At 59.8% G+C, this 328-nt stretch overlaps 1 protein-coding gene across 1 annotated transcript in view; it reads left to right on the top strand.

The window, feature by feature from the left end:
• The window catches only part of Raph1 (Ras association (RalGDS/AF-6) and pleckstrin homology domains 1), a 58,366-nt gene that overhangs the window by 56,461 nt on the left and 1,577 nt on the right, over positions 1 to 328 (top strand). Inside the window, exon 14 of the mRNA XM_033764572.1 lies at positions 1 to 328. This exon is cut by the window's left edge and continues 80 nt beyond it; it is cut by the window's right edge and continues 1,577 nt beyond it. Within this exon, the coding sequence (XP_033620463.1) occupies positions 1 to 328 (328 nt within the window).

Genomic DNA, 328 nt, shown 5'->3' with positions numbered 1-328 from the left:
CTTCTTCAGGCCCCTCAGCCACCATGTTTGTCAAGTACAGCACAATCACAAGGCTGCAGAATGCATCTCAGCATTCAGGGTCCCTGTTCAAGTCTCCACCTGCTCCAGGGATGCAGCCGCTGCCCTTCTCCTCACAGGGTGTCAAACCTCAGATCCTGGTGCCCCCCAATGGCGATATTCCACCACCGCCGCCACCTCCACCACCCCCGACCCCTGGCTCAGCTATGGCCCAGCTAAAGCCAGCACCTTGTGCCCCGTCCCTTCCCCAGTTCAGCCCCCCGCCTCCTCCTCTGAAGATCCATCAAGTCCAGCACAGTACTCAGGCCAT

The sequence above is a fragment of the Fukomys damarensis genome, unplaced genomic scaffold, assembly GCF_012274545.1.
Source record: "Fukomys damarensis isolate Sample0158 unplaced genomic scaffold, DMR_v1.0_HiC HiC_scaffold_16, whole genome shotgun sequence".
In the NCBI taxonomy this organism is placed as follows: domain Eukaryota; kingdom Metazoa; phylum Chordata; class Mammalia; order Rodentia; family Bathyergidae; genus Fukomys; species Fukomys damarensis.
This window is presented reverse-complemented; position numbering and strand designations above follow the sequence as displayed.